This window comes from Aulonocara stuartgranti, assembly GCF_965226115.1.
Source record: "Aulonocara stuartgranti genome assembly, chromosome: 14".
NCBI classification, from domain to species: domain Eukaryota; kingdom Metazoa; phylum Chordata; class Actinopteri; order Cichliformes; family Cichlidae; genus Aulonocara; species Aulonocara stuartgranti.
Genome location: NC_138950.1, coordinates 28,169,228 through 28,195,224, shown reverse-complemented (window position 1 = coordinate 28,195,224; position 25,997 = coordinate 28,169,228). Strand labels below are relative to the sequence as shown.

Below are 25,997 nucleotides of genomic sequence, written 5' to 3'. Positions count from 1 at the left end.
CAGAATTATTTAACAGAGGATAGAAAAAAAATACATTGTGTCAAGTTCCCTGGTTAAACGGGCTGTCTGTGTAAAAAGCACAAATGGCTGTTTGTCTTGGTGTATTGGTCTTTTGCCAGCATGGCAAACTAGATCAATCTGCTGGGACATCTGATTTTAGGACAATCACTTGCTTTTCCAAAGGACACTGACAACCAGACGTTAGATGCCACAGCCCTGGCCCACGGTATCCCCCCCCCCCATGCATGCGGTGGGCCTTCTGTAGAAAGAGAGCAGCTTAATGAAGGTGACAAGGTGAAAATAGGGTGATTGATGTGCCGGTGCTGTGAGGGCATGTATAACACCACCTACCCAAGTGTTGAATATAAGGAGGCTTTGAAGAATCTACAATAATTGTGTGTTGTTTGTACATGTACATGGTTTTTTTTTCTGCGCTGCAGAAAATTGAAAAACTACTGTGAACTTGGTGGATCTGTCCAGATCTTTGACTGGAAACTATTTCTATGAATGAGTGGTTCAAAAATGTGTAAGTGAAAAGCTGCCATATTTCAGGTCCCAAAGTCAAACGAACACTGAGGGATCACTGAGAGCTAAAAACGGTCTAACTTCTTTCATCTTTAATAAAATGATCAGCGTTGCTGTTTTACCGGGTTTAACAATTAAGTTTAACATCCAGGCATCCAAGAAAACAGAGTTTATTCAATTTAACTGAGTTAGAGGTTTGCAGTAAGTTAGCTCGCTAGTTTCCATCTAAACATGATCATCATAAGCAGTGTTACCAATTCATACACTGGTTTATCATCTAGACTTTTTGTCTCATGCAGCACCATGATCAGGTCCAGGTTTTATTTCATCTTTGATTTTTCAGCTGCTGTGCCTGAGCAGCCTCCCAGAGACCCTTTGTTGCAGTTAGTCTTCCTCCAGAAGCCATCTGGCTGCTTGATCCAGCTCTGGCTGCTGCACCGGGAAAGAGCAGTGAGGAGGTGGATTGATAAATGAAATTCATAACAAAAATTCATAATGGACTTTTTCCATTTAGGAATAATAAAAATCAGCTTTCTTTTTAATTGCTATTAACTGACAGTCAGATAACCAGCTTTTAAAAACATATTCATAAACACTTTGCAATCAACAAAATTTACACAGAGGTTATAGATGAAATAAAAAGTATCACGTGTTTTCGTGTTTATAACTCTGTTATTGTACATATTCTGTGTTATACATCATAATCATTCCAGTCTCTTTTTTTTTTTTTTTACTGTTTTAATCTTTATAAAACTCTTATTTATTTATTTATTTTTGTGATTTCTGCTGCCCTATTGGTCTGGTCTCTCTTGAAAATCTGAAAACGTGATATTCATAATAAAAGGATTTAAAAGTTTACTGCCAAAAATTATTAAACTTCATAACAGAAATGTGCTAACTGGGTTGAAATAGATTGAAACTGTTATGAGATTGCTTCAGGGAGCAGACATGACACCGTCTTTTAGGTTTCGCCATCACTTTGTATTATGCCATTGACTGTAGAACAGTCAATGGTTAAAACACTCGACTCCAGCTACATGACGCGCAGCTGGAAACACTTCCCGCAAGACGAGCTGCCCGAGATTCACAGAAAATGTTACATTTTTGTGATTTATATCGTTATCAGGATGATAGAATTCTTATATCGGGATATGAGATTTTGGTCATATCGCACAGCCCTACCTGAATTTGGTTTAAACAGAGTGAATCACACCTGCTAAAAGGTGTGCAAGGCGCCTCAGGAATCCTTACATACCTCTAATGACCCCCCCTGAAAAAAAAAAAAAGAGAAAGAAAAACAAAACTCCAAAAATTATTCAGTCTTTTTATTAATTAAAAAAAGCAAGCCTCCATATAATCAAATGATTACATTGTAAAGAGGAATGATAAAAGTGACAGCACTGGGTAAAGTGTCTCAGATGAACTTTTCTTTCTATCAAAATATAAGCAAGAAAGAAGGAATAAACATACAATGAAGTATCCCGACTTTACTGCCAACTCCATACATAAGGCATCACAAAAAAAGAAAAAGAAAAAAGGCACTGCACTTCCACTGCCTGACTGACCTCAAACTCCCCCACACCTCCGTGACGAGCTCTGACGGACTGAAACGGGAGAACACGTTTAATGTTCGGATACGTCTGGCCACCTTCTGCGTGCAGCGGCGCACGTGTGGTCAAACAAAAAGGGGGAGAGGCGCAGAAGAGTATAAGAGAGTCAAACAGAGGTGGTTATCGTGTTAGAGTTGCCAATGCCACCCAATGAACCCACAATCCTCTGCTTTTAGGTGAATATCGCAGAAAACAACAGTCCCATGGGAGGCAGGCTCTAACATACAAAATGCTTTAAAATATCACTGGTTAAAAATATTTATTTTCTCTATGTAAAAGAAAAGAAAAGCACATAATCTCATGGTTTTTATATATGATAGTCTCCTTTTTTTCGGTGCCTCTCGAAATGTTACCATTCTTCTTTCAAATGAACAGCAACGTCTGCATAAAAGGCTAACCCCCTTGTCAAAACACAAAGGTAAACACACAATTGTACCTGCGATGCCAGTTTGTTACACCAAATAAAAACTTTAAAAACATTTTAGATATTTATTGTTGCTAGGAAACGGCTACTGAATCAGCTCAGAGAGAAAAGTCAGCGTCCATTTATGTCTCAGCCTACTCTGAGTGTTTGCACTGCAACACACACACGCACATGCACGCACGCACACACACACGCACACACAAAACTGCTGTGGTGTGACACCTTAAATCTGAGGCTAATAAAAAAAAAAAAAAACATTTAAACAAAATCAAATGACACTCTTGTGCATCTAATACTCATGATTTAAGAATTTAGAGCGGGTGGGATTCTAGACCAATTCGTTCATTTATAAATGGGAGGCTCTTTACACTCCCCGGAAAGCACAGGGCTGAAACAATTAGGATCGTGTGAGGATCTCAAAAAACACAAGCTGTCTTTCCACAAACCAAAGTAAGGAGGTGGCTCTATTGGTTTAGTAAGATCTACTGAGGTAGAGTTTGCCTCATTTTCTTCAGTTAGCTGTCGCTGTCAAGGTGAACCAGGTTGAGTACGAACACAAGGTTTAAAATTGATTCATTTGTTTCTTTAAATCAGTCTAGACCAAGGCAGACGATAAAAAAACGTTAAAACTACTACTGTATGTGCACAAAGTGAGGCCAGGTTTGAGGCTCTTTAACTCCAGACATCCTGTGAGTAGCGTCCCTTGGTCATCAGTTTCTTCACGTAATCTACAGCCTGGGTGCGCGTCATGACTCCCACCTGCTCCACAATCTCGTAGAAAGCCGTCTGCACGTCTTTAGCCATGTTTCTTGCATCTCTATAACAGGAAAGAAATGACAGTGAGCAATGCATATAAGACAAATAAGACAGAAGTTCTTTACTGTACTTTCACAACTATTTCACTAGGAGGCGCCACATTGCTAAAGAGAATCCAGGCTTGCATCACTTCCATGTAGTGCAGAATTCCTGACTGGCTCCACAGTGTGAAAGTTCACCTAACGAGCTAACATAGTGTTTGTTAACAGTCTGAATGGCCCAGGGGAAAAAGCTGAAGGTTTGGGACCTGATTGACCTGACTGACCTGAAGGCAGCAGGTCAATCAGGTGGTGGGCGGGGTCACCTGTGATGGCCATGGTTTTTCTGAAACAGGAGGATTTGGTGATGGCCACCAGAGTTGGCTGAGGGCAGGTTTAATTACCCTCTGCGCAGCCTTTCTGTTCTGAGCAGTAGAAGGTCAGCTTATTCTCTGGACACTGAGGAAGTGCAACTGCTGCTGGGGCTTTTTAACCAGGGAGTTTGTGTTGTGGATCCAGGTGAGATCAGCAGAGATGTGGGTGCCCAGAAACCTAAAGGTGGACACAGATTCCACCTGTCGCTTCGGTTTTAAGGACGTTCAGCATTAGGTTATTTTCTGAGCACCAGCAAGACAGTTCTCCACCGCCGCCCTCTACGCCATCTCATGTCCATCAGAGATGAGCCCAACCACAGTGGCATCTTCTGCATACTTTAACATCACACTCACTCTCTCTCACACACACACACACACACACACACACACACACACGTAACAACTGAAATCTGGTAATTACCCGCAGATGTAGATATGAGCGTTGTCCGTGTGAATCAACTTCCAGACATGCTCCTTATTTTTGGTCAGCAGATGCTGCACGTACACCTTTATTTTGGAAAAACAGAAAAACAATGTTTATATGTGCGCGTCAAAAACCTGCACAGAAAACAGTGTATTTATCTACAAACAGCTAAACAACCAGACAGAACTGAATGCAAACAATTTTCTTGGTAATCTGGGCTGATCTGAGTAAGACTGTGCTGTGATGAGTTTAATCGGGAAGGTACTCAAGTCTAGAATCCTGTTTGTATACGTTTGTAAATTGGATATGGCGAAAGGGACATTACACTGGAAGAGAGGAAACGTTCACAAAAATCATTACTGTACTGTATCAATGTGTAACGCTTCTTTCTGTGTCCTGTTATAGTTTTATGTTCTCTCCATGAAAGTAAGTGACATCTGTATATTTAGAAGCAGCTAGTATTATGTTAAGGTGTTGTGGATGTTGGCTTGTGTGTAATGGAGCCATTGTGCTCGCCGATCTGATGCCATGTCACGTGTCGCGTGGGTACACTAGGGTACTGAGACTGATGCTAACGGGGATCCCGATTAAACTGATAAATCAAATGATTTTCTGCTATCTTAATTTTTCATTTTACCAAAGAAGCAGTTCACATCAACTACTAACAGACAATCCAGGTACATTTCCCGATTTTGATGTAACAAGACATTGTCAACAGAGGAAATCTGATATAATGCACCACTCCGAGTCTCGTAGGCAGCTGTACCTTATGGTCCTGGTCTCTGGAGAAGGCAACATTCAGCTTTGTTAAGACTCCGTTCTTCTCTGAGCCTTCGAGCTCCTCCTGGTAGATGTAGTCCTCGTTCTTATGTCTGCAGCCGAAATACAGCACGGTCTCTCCAACCTCTTTTCCTATAATCAGATGACAGCCACAGAGCAAAGCAAATGTTAATTAAAAATGTTCCTCTTCCTGGCTCACTGCGTGCGTATGAGGCATTTAGGGGACATCCGTACATAGATACTGACAGAAAGTAACCTTGGATACACTCTCCAGGTTTGCACTAGTGATAGATGATAGCGCAACATGCTAATATAGATAGAAATTCCTTACTATAACTAGTTCATTCATCAGTTTCTTGTCAAGGTTAGACGACATTAGTCCATAAATACCTTGCTGTTTGAGCCAGCCTCTCTCCTGGATGAAGCCCATGAAAGGAGCAATTCCAGTCCCAGGGCCGACCATGATCACCGGGTTGGTGGATTTGAACGGCAGGCGGAACTGAGACTTGCGGATGTACATGGGGACGGTGGACTTGTGCCCATTGTCCGTGACCAGTTTGTTTTTCAGCCAATTGGTCGCAACTCCCTTGTTGGTGCGGCCAGTCTTGGTCTCGTACTCGACCACGACGGCGCAGATGTGGATGCTGTTGGGATGAACCTGCATAAAAGAGAAGAGTTAATAACAGCTCGCTCCTAAAAATCAGACTGCTTATTCAATTCCTTAATAAACGTTAAAACAGAAGTATATGACTTTAACTCCTTCTATTGACTGCAGAGGAAATGGATTTACTTTTGAAGAGGAGGCGATGGAGTAATAGCGAGCCTGGAGACGGGGCAACAGCTCACACAAGTGGTCGACAGGAGGCCTCAGTGACGGCATATCCTCCAGTATGGCGAGGATGTTTCTGCTGGCATCCAACACCCAGCTCTGGTAGAGGGCCTGCAAATAAGCAGAGAACAATTCATATGAGCTTTGTGATCCAGCTTCTGTTACATTAACTTGATAACAGCTACTCTAACACCACCACTAGACCTGGGGGGAATTTTGCCATGTGACAATCAGCATGAGAACGGATTCTTAGCTAGTGACAAACTCAGACACTAAAAACGCGGACTGAACAGAAGACGAACACTGCCGTCTGTGAGAAGACGTTGGGGAGGGCTTAATCATGAAAATGAGATGGCCAAGGAAGATTGGGACACTTTCACAAGTGAAAATATAACTTCGTTTGAACCAGACGACTTGCAAATCATTACCACCCAAGAAGCTATTATACAAACAGCCTTATATACCTCTCTCTGTCAGTGTCTTTGAACTGCTTTGTTCCGTTTTGACGTTTTTATGCAGAATTCAATAAAATTTGAATTATTTAAAACAAAACAAGAGTGGGGTCAAATTGGCCATCACATGCAATACGTTTCCTCGAGTTACGCTGACATAGACTCTTTCAGACTGAAGGCAATCTGTCTGCATTTATAAATTAGGCAGCAATCATTTGCAAACCTTCGATAATCTGAGAGTGACTGCAGTCACACCAATGCAGGAAAACAAACAAACTACGCTATTGTCCAAGTGGCTACAACTGCTCGAGTCTTTTGTACTTCTCTGTTAAGTGCTTTAAGTCCCGTAAAACTGTGGTGGTCCACAACCTTTCAGTACGAGGACTCTGACACAGCAGACACGGAAAACAAAAGGCACTGCTCACCCCGCGCCCCGTTAACCAACTGCGCTTGTCATATAGCGTGCTGGAGAACGTCCATGTATACCGTCTCCCAAGATCCGTGGACTGCTGCTGAATATTTAACTCTGGACGGTCAGGTCCAAGCTCTTTAATTCTTTTCTTCGACCGACCAGGCTTCAATTAAAACTCAGCCTCAGACCCTCATGACTGAAAAACCTTTGGTCTGTCCCTGGACTCCCGCTTGTCCGGCGTCCGCACAAGGAAGTCAATAAATAATTATATCTGCAAGAACTTAACGCAACGATCTTTGATTACAAAATGGATTCTGGGAGGCACGTGCAGGCAACCACACATGCTGTATGCCGCCACTGCCCCGAACCACCAACTACCACCCATTACTGACCTTGCCCTCGGGTGAGGAGGAGGCCATCTTGCGCATATTCTCCTGGTCTTTGGGATCAGAGGCATACTGCGCCAGCTCGTAGAGGACGTTGGTGCGAGGCGGGTGAGTGATGTCCAGGTAGTGAGTGAGGGCCGTGCGGTAGGTGGTAGGGCAGGGGAACGGATGCTTCTTGTTGGACTCCTCTGAAACACAAAACAGCAAGGACACTACTCTGAAAACACTTTAATGGTCAACAGCTAACAGAAAAAGATTTAAAATGTATCTGGGCATCTTCAGTGGATTTATGGGTTCATCTTTCTACCACACTAGTGGTAAAATAGCTTTAAAGTGTGGTTATAGGCCAGTTTTTGTTGTATTAATAAACTGCACGAGGTCTGAATGAGCAAGTTTCACATTTGTAGCCTTATTACTCAACTTTCAGTGATAACGAGCAGTCTTATTCACCACAACTGACCTTTATAACAACAGCTAACTTAAGTATTTATACTACCGCTAAATTACTGCTATTACATAATATAACAGTACTCCTGTCACTCAGACATTAAGTGAGCTGATACAGCAAGTTTGAATATCAAGGGTAGATTTCACTAGACTGTGGGAGGGACGAGCTGGTAAGGTCAAGGTGCTTTGGGTCTGTCAATGCCATACCATCAAGGTTATTAAGAGAGATAACCACATCAAGGTCAACCCCAAGTATCTGTCCCAGCTTGTTCACCAGCGCAGAGTCGTTTGTGGGAAAAACTGCAACGTGGTCTCCGGACTCGTATCTGAAATGAGAATGAGAAAGAAAAAAAAATTCAGACTTTGAGCTGAATTCATAAAGCTAAAAATACATCAGGGCTGTGCACATCGTTGCATGAAATCAGGGAGATAAAGGTTTACTAAGCAATGATCCCATCCAGCCTCACCTGATCTTGGAGCCTGTGATGTCCAACTCCAAATGCATCAGATGTCTGTCACCAGCTTTATTTAGTTTGCGGTTGACAGTCACTAGAGCCAGGAAGGGGTTTTTGGAGTCAAAAGGCCTATGAATAAAAGAGCAGCACTTAAGTATTAAAAAGATTTATTTCTAAGAGAGTAAAAAGTTTAGGGTTGGGGTTTTTTAACCACTAGAGGGCAGAAAGGGTCACTTGTACCCAGTCTGGAGTTTGTCATAAATGCAGGTGAAATGCTAGCAGTGAATGATCGGTCTCCATTGCAGTGATTAGTTTCTGCTACGATACTCACGGCTTCTGGACCTCAAAGCTCTTCAGGCGGCCGATCTCTCCAGTGTACACTTTGTTCATGTTGATGTCAGTGTGCTCCTTCAGCTCGTACTGCCGAATGCTGAGAGACAAAACAAACTACAGTTTGCAAGCTGTGCACACGCGGAGACATAATTCAATATGGAGTGAATCACAGCAAGTCATCCTGTGTTTTGTCTTTGTAGTTTCTTTTTAGAGATGCAGCAGGACAAAAAACAGCAGGCAGGACGAGAGAAAGGTAAAAATGTCTCAAGGCAACTGTTGCACAATTGCAAAATCAAAAGTCTGAAATAATGAAATGATGATGCATGGCACAAACTGTCCCTGAACTCACCTTGATTCATCTCCTGAGGCTTCCACTCCAAAGTGCTCGCAGACAGCCGGCCAGAACTGCTCTCTCCATGAAACAAAGTCCTCTTCCAAACTAAGAGCCGAAAAAAGCATTATTATTTTAAAAAGGTTGATAAAGTCTTCAAATGTGCATCTTAAATGGTCTAATCTATCTCAACCCCCAATAAGTGCTGCACCACCCAAAAATGTGGAGCTCACTTCTTTTTAGGCACGGAGGATCCATCAGTCACTTACTTGCCATCGTCATCTCCCATACCAAGATCAAAGATGCGTGTTGCTCCCAGCTGCTCCAGCCTTTTGTCCACATACTTCCCCATTGCATTGTAGTGTTCATACGTCTTGTTGCCCAAACCAAAAACCTGAAAACAGACCGGGACACAATGAAGAGTGGCCAGTACCCGGCTTTGGTTCAGTGCCACAAAAATAACACGCTCGAAATAATCCCGTGCAACTGTGAGATCACTGCAGATGTCCGACCGGTTTTCTACTGATGAAAACCAAAACACAGGAATGTGCAAAAGTCTTGAGTCACACCTCACTTCTTCGTATTTTGCAAAGAAAATGGGAAACAAGTGCAGGAAGTGATCATCAAAAGTCATGACTTCCAGATACTGTTCATCTGCTGTGGATAGTTTTTAGGCATGCCACTTCCTATTTTGTCCTCCACTTGACCTGCTCCCTCAAATTGCACACATGGCAAAATATACACAACAGTGAAAACAAGAAGTTCGTTACAAAAAAAAAAGTTTTTCAAATTTTTCACTCAAATGAGGACATAGAGTCCCAACAATAACACAATGTCACACATGAACGGCGTGACGCAAATCCAGGCTGTGTAGCTGGTGACTCAAATTCCAAGTATCATCATCGTCGTCATCATCTCCACTTATTATTCTTTACTTTACAAAGGTCAGTTTATAACCTGACTGGGCTTTCCATCTTGACAGTGTAGCACGACTGGTAGGAAGTAACAGTCCAACATACGACAAACTTCACCGATCTTGCCCAGCGTCCATTTCACTCTCTGCGTTGTACTTTTTAAAACTTTACTTTCAACAAAGAAGTTCTCCTGAAGTCGCTTTTAATTTGACAGAATTTACACGCACCAAAGTTGAGCATAAAAACTCACAGTGTAGTTTAATCCGGAGAGATCCTCATCATCGTTTTCCTGCAGCCAGTCATAAAAGTCCTGTGCATTATCAGTTGGGTCTCCTTCTCCGTAGGTGGCCATGCAAAAAATGGCGAGTGAGTTTGTAATCTCAGACAGACGGGACAGTTCCCCCTGCAACGAGAGAGAATCGGAGACGCTGAAGTTTAAAATGGATGCAAACACTGATTCTCAATAAGCAGAGATTACATCCAACTGTGACTGGAACAACTGATGTGATGAGGTGTGTACATGTTTTATTTATCTAGGAAAGAGAAGGTTCACTACAAATCGTTAAAATCAAACATTTCATGTTTGAACAACGCAGAATAACTGCATTTATCCTCACTGTGCTGTGCATTTCATTCACTGGCAATACTTACCATGCTATACTCCTCTGGATCAGCAACCATTCCCTTCATGCCGTAACGCTGAGCGTCTTTGGACAGCCTGTTAGCAAATTCCTCTGCTGTACCCGTCTGAGACCCGTAGAACACAATGATGTTCTTTCCCTGCACACAAAGATATGTACTCATCATTTACATTACATAATGTAAATGCATTACATCACGAAGTATGTAATCTATTTAAATCTACATAAAATGCATCCTTAGACCTGCGTTTGAACTATAGGACTTCTGCATGAACATCCCCATGTGTAAATCTGTGCCATAAAATAAACTGCCACCTTCAGGACTGCTGAGACAAAAACGGGGGCAAAGTTAAACCTCAGTGGGGGCCAAAGATCCTTCCTGCCACCACGGTGGTATCTGAACTATTCTCTTCAAAAACCACATCAGCTAAACCCCAGCCTTTGCTCAGCTCTGGCTACAAAACAGTTCCACAAAAGTCAAAACATTGTTTGGAAATCAAGAGCTTAATGTGGTCACATCAGCGGGGATACCATTACAGTTATTGTATGCTTCATCCACTCCGCAAGAAGGCAACAAAACTACTCTGCAGGGCCCATAAAGATAATTATTAGCTGGTGAATAACCACAACATTAACTCTGCAAGTCTGGAGCTCACGCGTCTATACAGTGTTATTTTAAAATATATCTGATAAAGTAGCATTACTTACGGTTTTCTTCATTTTCTCAATGAAACTGGTCTCTCTTGTGGTGGGTGTCCTGGAAGAGATAATGAAATATTACAATTACAAATAAGCAGAGACGACAATCCTTTTACAAAGGTTGAAGACCATTTAGCAGTAACAACCATTGCAAAGAAGTTGATGGAGGAATTACAGCAAGTTTTCTGTCCTCCAAATGGCTGACAGCTGGAGAGGTCAAAGTACTTTTTGTTTTTTTTAAGCCTTAGTTAAATCATCAGCTGCCCACGTACTCTAAACCTGAACTGAATCAACATTCACGAGCATGACCTCATACATCTAATAGGTGGGTACAAAGATTTGTGTAGCAGCCAGAAGCTTTGGATGTTTGGGACATGAGTGCAAAACCTGCTGGAGACAGGACATTCATACAGTCAGTGGCCCCTTTGTTAGGTACACCTTGCCAGTAGCTAGACCTGTTTTTGACTTTAGAACAGCCTCAATTCTTAATGACATGGTTTAAAAAAAAAACAAAAAAACTGGAAACTTGCGCACAAGTGAACTCACTGTTATGTTCAAGAAACAGAAGAGCAGCTGAACAGGTGTACCTAATAAAGTGGCAGATGAATGTAGGTTTGCACATTGAAAGATTTCCGATGTACCATGTTCTGCCTTAACCCTTGGATGCACAACCTACCAGTACCTACACTCTTCCACGAGTCAAAAATGACCCCAAATAGAAACAATGCATTTTTCTATAAACTCGGTTGTTATTCTTCAAAAGCTTTAAAACGAAGAGTTGTGATATTTTCATATTTGAGGTATTCCTCATAAAACATGATTGTGACATGAGGCCCTTTGCATTTTTATTTATTTTTTCATTAATTTTAAGAAATTGCAGTTTTTGTATCACTTTTGTATGCTTGCTCGGCATATACTGCAGAAGCTGGGTCTTCTCTCTGAAAGGCACAAGTTGTTCAGCCACTGTAACACAATCACCGAGCATGAATTTCTGCCTGCAGTTGACCAAGAACAGGTCCCATATGTAGCAGAAAGCTGCCATGTGGTTTGTTTTCAGTCCATAGGCTCTGGTCCTCTTGTCATCAAAGTGCAAGAAACTGCAAATATCTTTAAATCTTTGAATTGACATAGTGGCCTTGTACAATGGGTTATGCAGAGGACTCCCAAAAAGCACACCGACTGGTACATCCCAGTTCGTCTCATTTCCTGCAAGGATGGTCAATCAAATGAAGGCCAGGAGCTTATGTTTGATTACATTTTTCCGCTCTTTTCCCCTGTCTGTGGCTACTCTTCGTGCCTCCATGTTTGTGCATGTCAGCACCTCTTCTATTATGTTATCAGACATGAACATCTTCCATGCATCTATTGGGGAGACAGTACTAGACCCAAGTGCAAGCCCTGGCCGACTAATTCAGAATATTGTGGCTAGAGCAGTAAGAGGGGCTCATTCTGTTAGACTAAATATTCATTTCCTCATCAGAGGACTCCTCTGTATCTGACTGGCCTTGTTCAGTGGGGGGGACAATAGTCTTTGTCCTCTATATCTGAGATGTCAGATTCTGAGTCAGTGCCTCCGATGGGCTCTTCATCCCATCCGTCCTGGATCATTTGTAGGCCAAGGTCCACAGCTTGCCTCATAGCAGCCATGTTACTTTAAATATTAAAAAATAAATAAATAAATCAGAAAGGACAATGTTTGAAATGCACAGGAAACTATAAACAGGGCTGCACATAAATGGTCCGCAGGTGCGCATTTGCTGTCAAAATAAAAGACGCGTACCAGATAAGAAGTTAGGATGCTCGTTTGTGTACATTAGATGTTCTGGAGGAGGACAGACATTTGTTCAGAACTCTTAAAGATGTCAAAAAAAGCAAGCTCCGTAAGCAATTACTTTGGTGTTCCTCCACCACAAAAGAGGCACATATTCTCTGAATTTCCGGGAATACTTTTATTTTGACAGCGAATGCGCACCTGCGGACCACTTATGTGCAGCCCTGACTATAAATCATGTATGTTACTGTGTAAAAATTAATTCCTGATCCATCAGAAGTGTAAGTGGGACAGTCAGAGTTGCTAAGAATGAAAGTGCTTGGGGTCATTTTTGACCCCACTTGTGGAAGAGTGGGGTAGTGATACAAAAACTGCATTTTTTTATAAATTAATGAAAAAATAAATAAAATGCAAATGGCCTCATGTTACAAACATATTTTATGAGGAATACCTGGAATATGAATAAATTACAACTTTGCATTTTAAAGATTTTGAAGAAAAACAACCCATGGGGTAGGGCTGCCACGATTTGTCGACTAGTCACGATTACGTCGACTATCAAAATCGTCGATGACTGATTTAATAGTCGACGCGTCATTTGAAACTTTGTACGATCACAAAAGACGCAGGAATAAGTGGCAGGATTTAAGAGTGTAATAACGGACTGAAACAGAAGATGGCAGCATTGCATGTACAAGGATGTCAGCTACCGTTAAACCCCGAAGAAGAAGAAGAAGCAGCTGTGTCCCAGAATTCATAGCGCGGCCCAGCGCAGTTTCCAACAATGGCGGCAGCTAGTTAGTTTTAATGTTACTCTTATTATTCTTTCTGGGTCACAAAATAAACGTTTAACATATTTTCAGGCGAGAATGTAGCTGTGTAAACCTCAAATATCTGCTCAGTTTATCAGGACACCACATATTTTCAAAAGCGCTCCGACGTTTTCGGAGACATCTGTTACCCACTAGCTCGTTAGCGAGCCGGGGGCTAGGCTCACTAGCGCCGTGAGAACACCGGACTCCCCGCAAATCGTTTTCAAACCCACCGCCGTCTTTCGCTACTCAGGTTAAATATATATGAGTCACTTAGATAACTTAAAATGTTATTGTTTGGCTTTTTTTTTTTAGTATTTTATTTGTTCCTGAGTAAATCAGTTTGTCTGAGATTAAAGTTATAGTTTTTACACAGCTGAATAAACATCAAGCAGCCAGCTGATTATCAGAAGTGTGAGATGCTCCAGAATATACTCCAGTGTCCTGTTATATTTTAGATAGCAAGGAGTTTATTAATCTTCACCGAAACAATCTGCAAATTTCATTAAAATTCAATAAACTATCATCTTGTCTTTATTTTTAGTTAGCACAGACCTTAAACACTTAAAGCTGTAAGCTAATGATAGTTATATAAGAGCAGATGCTGCTGGTGCAATAAGCTGTAGTTTTACGTCTAATGGATGATGATCTGATTAGTCGACTAATCGCAAAAATAATCGGTGACTAGTCGACTATCAAAATAATCGTTTGTGGCAGCCCTACCATGGGGTCATTTTTGACCCCACGTGTGCATCTAAGGGTTAAAGGATGACTCTCGGAAGAGGATTGGTCCAGCATGATACACAAACATACGAAAACGAATCTGTAAGTATGCTGCCCTGCCCCGAGTCAAAAATAACATCAACGCAACACAAAAACAGGCGGAGAAAAAAACAAAACAAAAACAAAACTAAAAATATAGGATCCCACATGCTAAGGAGAATTTGGTTTATCATCACAAATGAGTCGAACATAATGTATTAAAATGACTTATTACAGCAACAGAATTTGAATTTAGTTTGAATTTAATTGTATTTGCATCGCATATTTAACAACAACAACAACAACAACAACAACAGGTGCCTCGAAGTGCTTTCTATTGTAAGACTCTACAATAATGCAAAGAAAACAGAAAACCCCAAAAATCACTTGACCCCCTTTGAGATTTGGCAACCGTGGGAAGGAAAAACCCCCCTTTAAGAAAAGCCTCTGGGAGGCGCGGCCGGCCGGCATCTAGACTGAGCTCGTCACTGAGCAAATATTACCTACGGAAATAGGGAACGATTATACACTTAGAGCCTACAGGTGGATACTGGGGTAGTGGAGGTGTTGGTAAAACACCCAACAACGCAGGGTGGCAGAACCACTTAAATACTTTGAGGAGAATTAAGTGTGTATGACACTCAGTGCAGCGTCACTTCACTCGATTACTTAAAGGCTTCTCATTTCTGTTTCATACTCACTATTTTTAAAGATGGGGATTTTTGTTTTACTTAAGGACACATTTTTTAGCTTAGTAATGCATTTACTGTAAGCTGACACAGTTTAAAAAGAAATGTTTCGCAAGTCTTCACCAGTCTCAGTTGATGCAATCCTTACATCAGTGAGAAGGCAATTACACAAGCATTGCTCAGACCAATCATCTGTAGACCCACAGATGCATTCATTACACAGTGCTCAATATATAATGTGTTACAGCAGATGATTTAAACTCTGGGTTCATATTCACCAAGTCAGTCACTAATGGACTGAAACATTTAAAAAAAACAGCAGCACGCAGCAAAATGAAAGGCAGCACAGCTTCATTCAGCATCAAAGCCCTGAGTGGACATCTGCACTGATAAAGGAATACGCAGGCCACACATGACTACGAGCATAAATACTAATGCAAGATGAACACACTGTTCGATTTCCATGATTCAGGAGGACAAGACCTACAGCAAAGCCATTAACGCTGAGCAGCAACATATTGATTTGACAAACTCTATGACGTAAGACAGGTTTCCAAAGTACACTGTACTCCCAACAAAGGGCACAAAAAACCCAATACAACCTCAGTGAACCTAACCCCTGCAGTGTGTGTGGGATTAACGTTGAACGTGTAATTATATATTAAAGGAGAAAAAAAAAGTTTTTCCTCTGAACCAAATTGCTGATCAAAATTAAAAACAAGCCTTTGCACTGAAGCGAAACCCTTCCTGACAGCTTCAGCAGGATCCGTTAGACGTGTTATCAGTTCTGAACCACCCGCCAAAAGGAAGGATTTCTGTGTGAAATTGCAAAACAGCAAGGTTACGGGAGTTCAAAGTCAATGCAGCGCCCGGTTACATTATAATACATCAGATATACACACGCAGCAAAGGCTGTGACTATGAATCAATCTCCCCACCCTTGTAGCCTAAAACACAAATGATATCAGATAAAATGAGACGATCAGGATCAATCACCAACTGGTGTGGTGGATTTACTAGCCAGCTGAGGCGTAGCCTCAGAGCCTCGACCATATTTTAAGGATGGCCGTAGACACTCACTGCATCACTTTCAACCTCTTCCTTAACACAATGACGATGACTTGATCCAAAGACCTGCCACCGATTTTCACTCTTCAGTGAACATCTCTCAGGTTCGGTGTCAGGTCTTTGCTGGATTTGCTCCATAAGAGATGCTGTACATCTTGTGTAGATAGGTATTGTTTAGACACACGTCTTTTGTTTTCCCACTTACCCAGTACTCTCAGATTTTTAACACAATGCAGAGCACATGTGCCAATTTTTAGCTCTTTGAGAATCTGTCAAACTGTTATTGGCATTTTGTGCAGAGTCAACTAAAGAAATGGGAACAAAACTGGTTCTTTGTGAAGATGTCTACCACATGTAGACAACACTGGCTCATCCCTTATTATGCTTACAAACAAAAAACATTCCTCTGAAAATGGTCAGAAACAGACACTGGATTGAAAATGACCGAAACCCCCCCAAAAAATCTTGAAAAACCTGGACAACTATCGCCTGAGACGACAACAAAATAAAATGCAAGGAAGTCTGGCTTCTTGAGCCACGGGGCGATTGTGGCTCAACAGTTGGGAGTTCGCCTTGTAATCGGAAGGTTGCCGGTTTGAGCCCTGGCTTGGACAGTCTCGGTCGTTGTGTCCTTGGGCAAGACACTTCACCCGTTGCCTACTGGTGGTGGTCAGAGGGCCCGGTGGCGCCTGTGTCCGGCAGCCTCGCCTCTGTCAGTGCACCCCAGGGCAGCTGTGGCTACAATGTAGCTTGCTATCGCCAGTGTGTGAATGTGTGTGTGAATGGGTGGATGACTGGATATGTAAAGCGCTTTGGGGTCCTTAGGGACTAGTAAAGCGCTATATAAATACAGGCCATTTTTTTTTTTTTTTAACCATTTCTTGTGTCAAAACAAACCTCCAACCTGCTGCTCAGTAATTAGCTGCACAAATAGAAATTAAGATAAAGAACCAATCCAGGAAGTTTTCCCCTGATCTTGATCTTATGACGCCACAACCAATGAATGACATGCATTTCCATTCCTTTCTATTTAAATGTGCCAGTAACATGGAAACCGAGCCGTATGCAAAGTTGATATAAAGAACTAAAGCAAACAAGACTGTAAATGTGCAAGTGACCTGTGCGGTAAAGGGAAAACAAGAAACAGAGCAGCCAATAATCAAATTGGACTCGCAGTCAAATAGATATTATCTCCGTCTTACATAACCTCCAGAAACAACGTATAGCTTCTTATAGCACTCGCTTTAACGTCTTGAAACAGACAGCTAAGCTTTGTGTGCAGAGATTTAACTGAAAACAAGCTACTACTCAGTGCTTACAAATTACTTCCAAATGTGGTCGGTGCTATCAGCCTAATCAGCAGGCAGCCAGTGGCAAATGTTACAAAAAATGTTACATCATCCTTCAAGTAAGCAGTATTAAAAACACACTGCATCATGCTTTGAAGCAGTAAATCAAACATGTCACTGACCTCTCAGCAGCATCTCTCCTGTCCTCTGGCAGGGAGAAGACGCAGCCCATGGCATGCAGCCCTGTAGCTCACCACTGCCACTAGCACTGCTGGCTAGGTAACACCGGGAGCCGCCACGCTCGAAAAAAATAAAAAAAATAAAAAAAATAAAAAGGGCAGGACGGTCCAGAGGTGCGAGATGGAAAAGTAACACCAGCCCAAAAAGTCAGAGAGATATTTACAGGTTTGTAGAGCGGCCCGACTTCCCCTTAGACGCTTCAAACACAATCTGAACTCAGCTTCTTCCTGTACTGCTCTGTGAAACCAGCAGCTCTACACAACTCCACAGACACACACATGCACGAGCACAGCAGCTTACAAGCCCTTAGAGTGTCTGGCAACCGCTGAGAACACAATGGTGGGAAACTGACTTTCCCATAAAATCCAGCCGAGCTGCAGACCCACACGTTTGACTCACACACAAACACACTGAAGCGATCTCGGGCTGAAAATGCCTTCCTGCTCATCCCCGCCCCTCTTCCTCTCCAGCCTCAGAGGTGTTCGGAGCAAAAAAGTCCAATCTGAGAATTTGGCTGGTTATCAGAGCAACTCTTCAGTGGACCACTAAAGGAGAAAAGAGAAGGAGGAGGGGGGGGGGCAATGAATGGTATGTTTTTCCCCTGAAGTATCCCCTACCCCCACCTAACAGGAGGAGAGAGGAGGGGGGGGGGGGGGATGTCATTTCCATGGCAACCTCATTTATCATAAAAGGATTTCATTTGTGACATGGCCCTCCAATGGTGGAACAAGCTCAGAGCGCACCCACACACAAACACGCACCCACGACGAGGGGAGGGTAAGAAGCAGCGGTGGGGATGATTTAAAAGAAAGAAAAAAAACTAACTGTGGACAAAGAATGGATTGCTTGTCTTCAGCCTCAACTTTCCACCTTTGGAGAGGGCTCACAAAAGGGAACTTGGCGCGCCTGCCTAGTTCGTTCTCCAGGGAACTTTCAAAATGGGTTCAGGGCCAAAAACAAAAGCACAGGAAAGAGACAAAACTACGCCCCCTTCATAGCAGTTAAGCAATCGCTGCCCCTTTAAGGGGAGGAGAGACCAGCTTTGAGGGTTTTAGGCCCGCCCTCAACAAAAACATGTTCTCCAGGGGTCATTACCTCCTTTCCAACCAAATTCCTGCTTTAACACAAATGGTCAGGATTTCCTTTTGCTTCATTTTCTTATTTTTTTTCCCCTTCACCAAAAAATAAAGTAAAGAAAAATAAAGCTTATGCCTGGAAGTGGACGAAAAAATAAGAATAAAAATAAAAAAATGTGGCCAGTGCAAGGCAAGTCCAAGCCTCCATTACGCCATCATGGGGGAGAGCAGAGTGAGTAGTCTCTACAGAAAATGAATGAGCCTTCCCCAACAGCTGTGGTCGGATGGAATCACTTTAACTGTGACCCTAACTCAACTGGATGTAACTTGAGAGGAACGCCCACTCGTGGTCTGCACAGGCTTGTACCTGGAGTGAACAGAGTGGGGTGGGGAGGGAGGGCTCAGAAGAGAAGCCAGACAGAACGCCTGGGTGAGTTTATGGGAGGACAGAAACTGTGTGAAAGGAGAGGGTGAGAGAAAACAAAGGTCACGAGTAGCGAAACATTTACTAGAGAGTCCTCGGCTGCTCTACAATACATTTTTTCTAGGGGTGGGTTTTTATAATCGATTCATCGATTAAAATCGATTCATTAAAATCCTGAATCGATTTTTTTAATATAAATTTCTCTCTCTCTCTCTCTCTCTCTATGTGCAGATACCGAGTACACAGCTAATATCAGATTAAAGTATGTGAGGAAGTGGCTGGAAATCATCCTGTGAGAGGAAACATCAGACACCTGAACTACAAACCAGGATAATAGCTTATCCAGACTTAATCCTGGGTTTCCTGTACTAGGAAGGTGGTTCCCTTCTTAGCAGAGTATATCGCTATAGAGCCCTCCCGCTCTGGAGTAGATTATGTTGCAGATTAGAGAGCAACAGGTATGAAAATCCCACCTGCAGACCAATCAATTCTCTAGAAAACAGAGTCACTATTCGTAGAAGACCCCTCAGAAGCCTGCGAAGAGAACGTGTCAAGTTTTTCAGCTGCATCTAAGGTTTGTTTTTTTTCTGTTGGCAGCAAACATTTGATCATTTTATTTTACTATAAGTATATGATCCTACAACAGGACATCCAAACTGTACTTGCTGACATGTCAAATTTGTATGTAGAGTAAGCCCATTTGATATATTTACTTCCAAGCCCTTAAAAACAGCAGCGAGTCTGCAATTAAGAGAATAAAACTAAAACTGTCAGGAGGTTATGTCCTAAGTTTCGGTTTATAATCATCTGGAAGCACCACGTTTTCACTTATTCTTTTATTTAAAATATCTGTTAGCCCTTTCATGCATGAATTATAACAACCTCAATCAGGATTTTTTTTCTTAAGCAAAGTTAAAAGATTTTTTTTTTTTTTTTTTACTTTTAAGATGGGACAGTAAGCTTCAACGTTTAAATGTATGCAGTTTAAAGTTTGAGACATCTAATGCGCAGCCGTCACCTTAGAAATCAAAAGCAGCACAGACAACGCACTCTGCCATAAAATAATTAAACAGAATTAAAATGCTTATTTTATTGCTCTGTACACTAGCAATTCATCTCTTGTTCTTTTTACAACAGTGTTGCAGTTTTTTTATACTCTTTATAGATTTTTAATCACCATCTAATAACATCTCTGGAGCAGGTGGCGCTCATAGGGATCGTTTTCTGCAGAAAATGAGTCATATGTGAAACACCCCTTAAAAGTGATTACTTGGTGCAACACCACCCCGGTCATGTGAACGTGTAAAGGTAACCCTGGGTTAACTTAGTGATCTGATAACTGGCTTTGTTCTACCTTAATTGACCAGGCCTTATTTGGATCAAACTGAGAGTCAGTGAATGGATCGTGTATCGACCCATTGTAATTGACAACCAATCAAGCTTTCTGGGTCAGCATCATACCCACTTAAAATATACCTGAAGAGATGTAATAAAAAAAACTAACTAAAAAAGAAGCCTATGTTTAATCTTCATTTTCACTGTGCATTTGTAAATTCATATCAATCTTTAAATGTTTAGAATTAGGTCTAAAAAACAATAAGTTACTAGATAAAGATTAAAAAATCAAAACAAAAAACAGATGGCATATAACACAGATAACTTATGCAATATAGTCCAACACATTTTTTGCCAGGTTAAGGTGATAAGAAGCTGAAGTCTGCCAACACAAGACACATGATTAGTTTAAAGACCAAAGGTTTATCCACCAGCACAAATCATCTGTGTGTCCCAGTAAATGTCCTCGTTAATGAGCTCATTCAGCAAACAGCATCAGACCCAGTCCCTGGATACATAAATGCAACTGCAGCTAGAAAGAGCAGCAGCTCTTGATGAGGACCTGCCTACATATGACGCAGCTTGGCTTCTGAAAGCAAACTTTGACTCACGAGTGTCCAGCTGTACAGTTTAAATGTGCATCTACGCATGAAGATAATTTACAATACAGCACCATTACCTCTACAACAATTTAAAACTGTGACTGAAGATAAAAATAAGCTATTGAGCAGATCTACTAAAGTACCCCGACTACTCCCGTTTATGAGCTTCAACTCGTTAACCTCATGTCATGTGTTCGCGTCCCAGATGGAACCTGAAAGCTGATGGATACTCACGGTGTGTCGAGCTTTTTGAATTCGGGAATGGGCTCAGGCTTCTTACGGGACATGAACCAGTAAACTACAAAGCCGACAATGACGGAGAACAGCAAGAGGTCCATGGTGCTGAAGAGAGATGCCTCTTCATCCACTGCGGGCTCAGTGTGGGTGGTCTCGGGGTCCATGTCTGGCATGTGGGTCCTCTGCGTGAGGAAACACAGAACACAGCTAAAGTGAGAAAAAAACAAAAAACAATACAAAAAACAAATAATTGACTATTTTTCCTGGTCATAAATTTATTTTTTATGTATTTGGGGTGGGACATCATTCAGTTACTGTTCAACACACCACAGATTTCACAGATTTAGATCCAAAACAGCCCATTAACTACAGGCCCATGGTTTACAGTGAACATGTCACTGACATGAAGATGCTGCTATCGATCTGTGAAAGTCACATTTTAAAACAGGCTGCATGTTAAACTCCAAATAAACAAAGCTTATGAAGGCTAATGCACACAGACAACACCCTTGCTAACATATGTAAGCAACCTGCTATGCATTATAGCACACAATGACACCTTGTGTTCACACAATAGTAGACAACTACGATTTGCATTTGGCTCAGGATACTCTGGCACTGTAAACCACCGCCTTCGGTGCATGAGGAATTTCTTGTCGTGCAGCAACAGCACCGGCTCTTTTCATACAGAGGTCGAGAGGACCCAATGCTCTGAGCGTTCAGGTTTCAGTTTGGTTCACAGACCGAAAACAATGACACTAAGCTTCTTTGATCCTCTAAGAAGGCTAATGAACAGCTAGCCCTGCAGACATTCACTCAGTGCTACCATGCACACTAAACTACACCAAGTCACTGGTTTATTAAGCAAACTATTTCATAGGTAGCTCAGCCCTATCACAGTGTGTACAGGAGTCACGGTGATAAAAGTCACATGACAGCCCAACATAATAAAAAACATTATCAACCAATTCCTAAAAAGGATTTTTTACAAATCTTTAAAGTATTGTAGTGTGATTGCATCTAATTTAATCTCAGATAAGTTCATGTGAAGTTAGGAAACTTCCAGTGAGATGAAAACATCAATTACATAGATAAATTAATCAAAAACTGATGAAAATTCATCAAAGACTAATGAAGATAAAATGCTCCAAATGATCCACACCCTTTAAAAACACTTGAAAATATAAACAATCCACATATATGGATGTTTTCCAAGATATAAAAATATATAAATCTTTGATTGTTTAAGTAGAACTAGCTAAAGGTCTTATTTTAAATAAACTCTTTCAAACCCTTTTAGTGAACAGGTTATTCAAACAGGTAGCGTTATCAGAAGCCAAATGTCACTGAGACTATACAGAAAAAAAACAAACTCCACAAGCAGTATCCAAGTTAAACACCCCAGAGGCACCCCTCCAACAACATAGTGACTTCCTGGGAGGATCAGAGAACTCAACCTGAGAGCAAAACCCACGCCTTCTCTCAACGTCACAGTGAGTTACATAAAGGTCGATTTATCACAAAGAAAACGGTTACCTAAAAAGCTACTTTCAGCAGCGCACTTAGTGACAAAGTGTTGCAACGGCAGGTAGCTACGCATGTTTGGCAACTTTTTTTACTTTAACTCCAGCTTCCCTTCCTGATGCAAGCCAGGAGAAATTTATGTCTCCTCCCCAGCTTAAACTTATGCTCTTTCACTTGTTAGGTGTGTAAATCCCTACATAATGGAGCCACATAGAAAACTCATGCCAATTTGCTTCAGGCTAAAGACACGAGAAAACAGTGACAATTCACCAAATATGACTAATAACTCATAAAATCTCTAAACATCCACGCTTACTTGTTCCTTGCTCATTTCTACAACTGCTGAGTAAGCGCAATGTGGAAAATGAAGTTACACATTTGGATGAACCTATTCTCATATTTAGTCTAAAAGCTTTACCTTTACTCCCAAAAAGTGGCTGCTGCCCACTCCACTCAGTGTGTAAGGGGAAGGGCCACATATGCTGACCCAACACTCTTACCCTCAAGTTACAACACAAACCGGTGCCAAGCCCGGTTGAAGGTTAATACCATGTATTAACCTTCAACCTGGTAAAAAGCCAGACAAAAAGTAATTTTAAAACCAGGGATGTCAAACTAATTTTACATCATGGGCTACATACAGCGACTTCAAATCAGCCGGACCTGTGAAAATCCCCTTTCTGTCAGTGTAAAGAAGTTTAATCCATCATATAGGAAAAGTTCAACAGTACATATCAGTTTTTCTACGTGATAAAGAAATACTGCTGTCTCTTTGGGCTCAATTCACAATACATAAATAAAATTAACAGAAAAAGTTCTGTAGCTAATCTCTCAGAATGTTTTATTATCAAACAAGGTTTTTCTAAATCTCAAGTTTGTAACTGTGGATCTACTGTGAAAAACAGATAGTAGGAAGGACTGAAAACGGAAAAGTTAAAAAACTGAACCTCCACATTTTGTGTCCTCCTTCACACTAGTGGGCCAGATTGGAGATTTGCGGGGCCGATTCTGGACCCCTGGACCTTTTATTTGACACATCTGTTTTTATAAAAGAATGACGACCTAATCTTGGTATTTATTGTTAGCTTTACTTTCCTGTGACAGAAAGAAGACATCTACAACTCACAAGGAGCCAGTTCAGTTATTGCGTCATCATAGGTGATCTTTTTACACAGTAACTTTCTAATAACCTGCATGTGACTCCTTCAGAGATACCTGTAATGTAGTCATAAAAGAAAACCTTGGGTAAAACTATATGAATAACGCTTTTTATTTTCCTATATCCTCACCCATATCAAACACATGTGCCCTAAAAGATCATTGACTTAGATGATTTATGTGGTTGTTTAAAAGTACAACCACATAAAGTGAGTTGTTAATTTGGGGCAAAAATGTCCAACAACACCAGAAATCTGATAAAAGCGAAGCAGTTCAATGTGGACATCACTACGGTCCAGCTCTTTCACCTAAAATAAACATGCGTTTCAGTCACGAAAGCGTTATCGGCTGTGGGACAGTCCAGATTGACCCACGAGTGTGTGTGTAGTACCACACGTAATGTCACGCTACACACCGGTTATACTAGTTATGAGTGTCAGTTAGCTCCGTTATAGCAGACTTAATCCCATTTTACACATTACAAATTAATAAATAACGATAGAAATAGTAGCCAGCGGAACCGGGCTCTGACTATGTTCTGGAGAGTGACAAAGGTGGCTGTAAACACATTACAGAAAATACCGGTGAACGCAGACACGCAATAGTTTTATAAATTGCACGTTTAAAGATGATCAGATTCTACTTTAAATTGTTCGTGGCTTAAAGATTATACAAGTTGACCTCAGTTTGCGTAACACTGTAGTCGGCTGTAGTCTACAGCTAATATCTGATGTAAAAGCGTAATATTGGCTCTGTCTTACAGGTTTCTAGTGATGGTGTAAGTCCGATATCGCTTAGGTTTGAGTCTCCGCACACTGCCACAGAGCGCTAGTCGACGTAAACCAAATAAAAGGCAAGTTTTCTCAGCATCTTACCTTAACTGCCTCTCTCCTCTTTGTGCAAGCCTCTCGCACAGCTCTCTTCTTCTTTTCCTGGATTTACGGCAGACTCTTGGCGTGCTCGACGCGGAAGGAAACTTTACGCCGTGCAGGATCAAACCAACTCCGTCCTGGAAGCAGGGGGGTGTCAGGGGGTGGGGTTTGAACTGTGAAGGCCAGTTTAGCCTCGTCATCTTATTTTTTTGGAGAAGTTGAGTGTCTGTGTTTTTTGAAGACGTGATTCAGCTTAAAAATGAATGATGAAAAAAAAAAGAAAGAAAGAAAGAAAAAGAAAAAACCCCACTTAATTTTATTTATTGTATGGGTGTTTTTTAATTTAGACTCGCCCGTGCATATCTAGTCTGGCTCAGTAAATAGCAGGCGAGGTGCAGCAGAGGAAGGGTCAGGGTTATGTAATACAACGAACAGAACAAGCTCCATAAATCTGTAAGAGACTGAGAGGTACTCTCATCAAACGTGACCTCGCAAGTTTAACTTTATGTTCACAGTGCCAAGGACACGTGACAGCCCCGCAATCCGTCAGGCTTTCTGCCTGCGTGTTCAGCTACTTTCATTAGGTACACTCACAATGAGAACGGTTTTAAATTTATTGACAAGTAAAATTCAATAAAAAGGTTAAAGAGTACTCGAGTACAAGAATAGCAGTAGTAGTAGTACAACTCCTGCACTGTTTGGAAAAGAGTGTATTTGTTCATGTACACTATGGTACACTTTTAAAGTAAACAAGATTTTTTTTAAAAAAATAACAACAACAAAAAAAAGCAAACAAACTGGCCTTTGTACACAGTTTAATTATTCCAGCCAAAACCTGTTGGTAGTAAAGCAAACTTTACTTCTGCTGTGTCCAGTCACCGAGGCCTAACTCTATCTTTGTCCACTGAGTGAATGTTTATTAAATAAATAAATACACAATTTCCTTCTAATCTGTTTCTATTCAGATGAACTGTAGGATTTTTTCTCTCTACGCATTAATACAAATAACTGAAGGCTTTTTCAGTTACTAAAACATGACAAAGTAGACTTGACGTCTGTACTCTGTAATATCACCTCACATAAACATGTACTTTGATGGGTACACCGGCTCAGCTGTCTCTAAACGCAAATAGAGCCACTGCCTCGTGTTGGTAATGCAGAAGAGCATCTCTGGATACACGGCATTGCGCCTTGACACAAATGGGCTATAGAAGCAGACGACCATCTTGGGTGCCACACCTGTCAGGTAAGAATAGGAGACTGAGGATACAGCTGACGCCAAAGTTGGACAATGGAAGAATGTTGTCT

At 41.4% G+C, this 25,997-nt stretch overlaps 1 protein-coding gene across 3 annotated transcripts; it reads right to left on the bottom strand.

Annotated features, from left to right (window-relative positions):
- Positions 1-1,835: 1,835 nt before the first annotated feature.
- On the bottom strand, positions 1,836-24,800 carry porb (P450 (cytochrome) oxidoreductase b). 3 transcript variants are annotated; one of them, XM_082502211.1, is made up of 16 exons: positions 24,693-24,800; positions 21,133-21,317; positions 10,840-10,888; positions 10,142-10,270; positions 9,741-9,893; positions 8,846-8,970; positions 8,595-8,684; positions 8,244-8,342; positions 7,925-8,041; positions 7,665-7,783; positions 7,017-7,198; positions 5,722-5,871; positions 5,322-5,589; positions 4,918-5,063; positions 4,149-4,234; positions 1,836-3,376 (listed from the first exon to the last, which is right to left on the bottom strand). In XM_082502211.1, the coding sequence occupies exons 2-16, from the start codon at positions 21,306-21,308 to the stop codon at positions 3,232-3,234; spliced, it is 2,034 nt and encodes a 677-aa protein (XP_082358337.1). In that variant the 5' UTR covers positions 21,309-21,317; positions 24,693-24,800; the 3' UTR covers positions 1,836-3,231. The 3 variants fall into 3 exon arrangements, with proteins under 3 accessions (XP_082358337.1, XP_082358338.1, XP_082358339.1); XM_082502212.1 differs by lacking the exon at positions 24,693-24,800 and adding an exon at positions 24,579-24,626; XM_082502213.1 differs by lacking the exons at positions 21,133-21,317; positions 24,693-24,800 and adding an exon at positions 17,404-17,978.
- Between the last annotated feature and the right edge of the window lie 1,197 nt (positions 24,801-25,997).

Excerpts from the sequence above, each read along its gene's own strand:
- porb (XM_082502211.1), bottom strand. The coding sequence starts at position 21,308 with ATGCCAGACATGGACCCCGAGACCACCCACACTGAGCCCGCAGTGGAT. Across the intron at positions 10,889-21,132 it reads TTCAAAAAGCTCGACACACC|GACACCCACCACAAGAGAGA; the intron begins GTGAGTATCCAT and ends TATCTCTTCCAG. Across the intron at positions 3,377-4,148 it reads GCTCATATCTACATCTGCGG|AGATGCAAGAAACATGGCTA; the intron begins GTAATTACCAGA and ends TTCCTGTTATAG.